The sequence below is a fragment of the Notothenia coriiceps genome, unplaced genomic scaffold, assembly GCF_000735185.1.
Source record: "Notothenia coriiceps isolate Sejong01 unplaced genomic scaffold, NC01 NC01_scaffold00035760, whole genome shotgun sequence".
NCBI classification, from domain to species: domain Eukaryota; kingdom Metazoa; phylum Chordata; class Actinopteri; order Perciformes; family Nototheniidae; genus Notothenia; species Notothenia coriiceps.
The window spans coordinates 129,743-134,076 of record NW_011368461.1 but is presented as its reverse complement, the minus strand read 5'-3'; the positions used below and the strand labels follow the sequence as shown (position 1 = coordinate 134,076).

The following is a 4,334-nucleotide window of genomic DNA, read 5'->3' as shown; positions in this document are numbered from 1 at the left end:
TTACAAAAAAACACCTAAATATAGCCTACTTATTATTGTGCTTCTGTCTTTCTGTGTCTTTTCATCTGTAAACTCCCTCAACGGGGNTCTTTTAAAAGATACAGCGCACATGCTGGAGTTCTGGCTTGGAATTAGGATTGTAAGACATACAGTAGGAGCAATGCATATGCTTAAGTCCAACTTTAATAGTAACATATTTATTCTCGTAAAGAGGCACTCCTTTTTTCCATGCTATTTTTCCTACAGTTCGACATTTTACTTCTATCACCAAAGTGGTAGGTTATAGACTGGCTGAAACATAACTAGCTGCTGGTAAGACTGATATTATTATATTGTTTGTATTCTGTGCAGGATGATGACCCCATGCCACCCTCAGGGAACCCCTCAATGTTACTCAGCCTGGTGAAGGACACAAAGGCGTCAGAGCCGACTGTCATCTTTGACCTGGTGTGGTGAGTATCCACCTGAACAGGGTTATTATTTTACTGAACTTGCAACTCCTGAGTCGTTGGTTCCAAACCTCCAAGTGAAGCTCCTTGGTAAAGAGAAGCAATTGGGGGGAAAGACAGCAGAATGTACTCAATAGGTGATGCATTAGCCAGAAGAAGTTATCGATTACTGTGATGAGTAGTGCTTCGTTTATTAAACTCCCAGCCATATATTGAGTTTTAGACATCCACTGGCATACTATTAAGTATTTAGCAGATGATTCTTACCAGATGTATGGCGATTAAGAAAGATAATGATGATTTAATCTCATAACCCACAGTTGGAATGGCAGGTACGAACTCCTCGGCTCCTCCAAAGCACTTGGCCCTTAACTCCTGAATGAGTAGGTTGGCATCTGGCATTTTTCAGCTGGATCTTCCTATTAGTTTTTGTGTTTTATTGTGTGTGCAAATGGAAGAATGATGCTTGTGGTGGTTAAGTCCTTTTTTAGTGGTTGTAGACTACAAAATCACAACATAAACTCATAACATTAGCTGCAACATCTATATTTGTAGCGATGTCTACTGTCATGGCTACAACTTCCTACAATGGTGTTCTTTTTCCACAACCTGCTCATTGGTTTTGATCACATTGAGCTTTAATGATTGAAGTTGCCCCATTTGACAAAGCTCTCTATAACCATATTGGATCATACATTTTCAATATATTCATAACCTAATAACGAACATCTCTTTGGTCTGTGTATGTCCAGGTTCTCTTTGAGTATTGGGTACTATGGCCTGTCCCTGAACACATCCCGGCTTCATGCTAACCCCTACATCAGCTGCTTCCTCTCAGCAGCTGCAGAGGTCCCAGCCTACACGTCCTGCTGGCTGGCACTGAAATACTTCCCACGCCGACTCTCTGTCATCTTTATCTTACTCATTGGTGGAGTGTCACTGTATCTCATTCAACTGGTGCCTGAAAGTAAGCAGTCACTACCTGGTTCAATCAATCAATCAGAATGCTTAATTTATTCCGGGGGGAAATTATGTTTTATTACAGGTGCACCATATTGGACTAAAGTCAATAACTATTTATACAAACATAGGAAGTAAGAGTAAAAATGTGCAATGAGAGTAGCCACTGGGACGCGGCGTCTTAAGCACAGGAACAAGGTAGAGCGTCCTCCACAGCACAGAGACCCTCTGATCCCCAGGGACGTGCACAGCAGGTAACGTTGCCCGGGCAACGGCCCGTTTGGCCTTTTTGGCTGACCTGCCCCTCTGGAGTGAGCGAAAGTTTGTTTTTCTTTTTCCTGTTGTGGCCGAATCAACATGATAAGCCCACAATTAGTATTGTAGAGTCTCGTTGCGGGAAACACACTTTGTCAGCGCTGTCATCTGCCGGTGCGTTAAGACCACCTCAGTGTCGGATTTTGGAAACTTGCTTTTGAATTGTCTCATGGCAGTTAGGGTATAGGGGACAAACCAGGGGACTTTACTTCCTCTTGATACCGTCGGTTATTTACAAAAAAACACCTAAATATAGCCTACTTGTTGTTATTGTGCTTCTGTGTTTCTGTGTCTTTTCATCTGTAAGCTCCCTCAACGGGGCCGCTCTTTTCTTGATCGCCCTCTGACGGGTGAACAGTTCAATGTCTGTTTATCATTGTAGGATTTCTGCCATGTCTCTACCACTTTAGTTTGACCATCTCTGTTATTAAGTTATGGAATACTAAATAAATAAATAAGTAATTAGATACGTTACCGTTACTGCGCTCATGATAAGAATAAGAATAATGCATATTGAACTGGTTTAATTAATTAGAGGTTATTTAAGGTAATTAGTTAGAGGCCCTATTTTATCAGTATGTCTGCACAACAGTTACAATTACTACATTAGAACAGAATTGTCCCCATTTTGTCTTTAATAGTTACTAACATTAGATAATTTTGATGAGATATGCAAAACAAAAAATTTCCCTGGTTTTCATTTTTTAAATCAAGTCACCGAATGCAAGTAGTCGCCTTAGCTTATTTTGTGAGATGTGAATTACTATTCTGCTCTTTTTTGCGGTCCAGCTCCAGATGGGTTTGGTTTTTGGTACATACCTGGTTCTCGCCACGACCAGAGAGGGAGGGCACTGTGTCGGAAGTTGCAGCCCCTGCGTCGGGGTCCATTGGTCGAACCGTTTCCGTTGACTCCTCTCCGAGTTCCGACGTTTTCCTTCTGATAGTTTCCCTTTTACACTCCTCTTAGAGCCGAGTTATTTGTTGATGTGTACGCAACCTGTCCGGAAAGTGGTCGATTGATTGATGATTCCCCGTTCTTTGTCCAGACATGATGATGCTCCACACTTGGCGTGGTGGAACGTCTCCTTGATTTGGTAAGAAACGGGCGAAACTCCGATCGCTGGGGGGGTGAAAGTAAAAGAATGGCAGGGACGATTGATGGTCGAGGTATGTGGAGGGTGAGAGTTTCTGTAAGTCCACTTCGTCTGCGCTGCTAGACACCTCCCACCCTTTTCGGCGTCCTGGCTACCTCATGAGTCCTTTGTCATGAGTTTTCGAACGGCGACTGGTCGAAAGTCCTGCCAATGGACTGGTCCTATAAGTTGGACTAGGGACGAGTGATCGAACGTAAGGTAGGACAGACTTTTGCCCGATGGTAGTAAGGACAGGGGTTTTTCTGGTGGTCAGTCCTCTCGTAGTTACCCTGATGTCCGGTAATCGGGATTTGTAGCCGTCCACTACTTTACAAAACTTCTGACTATCGGCTGATGTAGTTCGGTCGGGGTGGGAGGGAGCTGGGAGTAGGTCAAACCGGATATCTCGGTTGTCTAGGCTGCCTACTACGGTATAGCGGGTGTCAAAAAGATGGGGACCCGGACACGTCCCGACGAATTGGTGGTGTGTATACGGTTATTGGGCTTGAGGTAAGAGTGGTGTATGGGTGTAAATTACGTGAAATATATGATAAAAAATATATTATAAAATTTGATAAATAAGGGGGCATACTAACATACAACAGACAGGATAACGGAACAAAAAATCACAATACATACAAAAACATAAAAAGACGTGTAGGCCCTGTCTCAACGTGAGACTTAGAAACAATCCAATAATGGACGACACATAATATTACTCGTTATTTTCCGAACATTGAAATGAAAATATTGAAAAGTGAATTGTTGACTGTAACGCTCATGCAAAAACATAGTTTACAAAGGAACAACGTCACTGGGTTCGAATATAAGTTCAGGAGTGAGAAAGAGAATCGTTTAATAAGGTGAATGTTTCGGAAGAATTTTTCCTTGCGAGAGAGAGAGAGTGTAGGTATTATATACATATATATATAATCATTATAGTTTAAATTGTGGTTTCGGTTTACATGTGGTAACGAGCATTATAGTTGTTAACTACCAAAATTCAAGATTCACTACCCGTGCTCTTCATCTCAACCACTACCTTCACTGGGGATTCATGTGAAAGATTAAAACCCGTAGTAACGACCAAACTAGGTTCATTTTAGAGAGTATACTCCTTTTACATTCCTGTCGGCTCAGGTCTACATACAAGGGGGAGATAGTACATTACATTTTAGCTAGCTACGATTCGTCGCACATGGACGCTCAGTCTACCTGAAAACCTCACCGTCAAATGAAAATATATACTTTTTTACCGACATGTCTATATAGATTACTGTTGTAAAGGTAAGCTCGAGGGTGCAGAAGTGTGTACTCGAAGACCACTACATCTCGTCCTGCACAGTGTCTAGTAAACTCCCCATAACGAAAATTTATGACCTTTTTCCCGGAAGGGGGCCATTATTTTTGTATTACTAAGAAAGCTTACACATTGAATAAAATATCATTAATCTTTGGTTTGATGATAATTAGTTGT

General features: G+C 41.8%; 1 protein-coding gene across 1 annotated transcript in view; it reads left to right on the top strand.

Moving 5' to 3' along the window:
- Positions 1 to 351: 351 nt before the first annotated feature.
- The window catches only part of wwc1 (WW and C2 domain containing 1), a gene marked incomplete at its 5' end in the record, with an annotated part of 26,334 nt that continues 22,351 nt past the window's right edge, over positions 352 to 4,334 (top strand). The window contains 4 exons of the mRNA XM_010791747.1: positions 352 to 452; positions 1,202 to 1,325; positions 2,490 to 2,495; positions 3,894 to 3,916. Coding sequence (XP_010790049.1) covers positions 352 to 452; positions 1,202 to 1,325; positions 2,490 to 2,495; positions 3,894 to 3,916 — 254 coding nt within the window. The remainder of the gene's footprint in view (positions 453 to 1,201; positions 1,326 to 2,489; positions 2,496 to 3,893; positions 3,917 to 4,334) is intronic.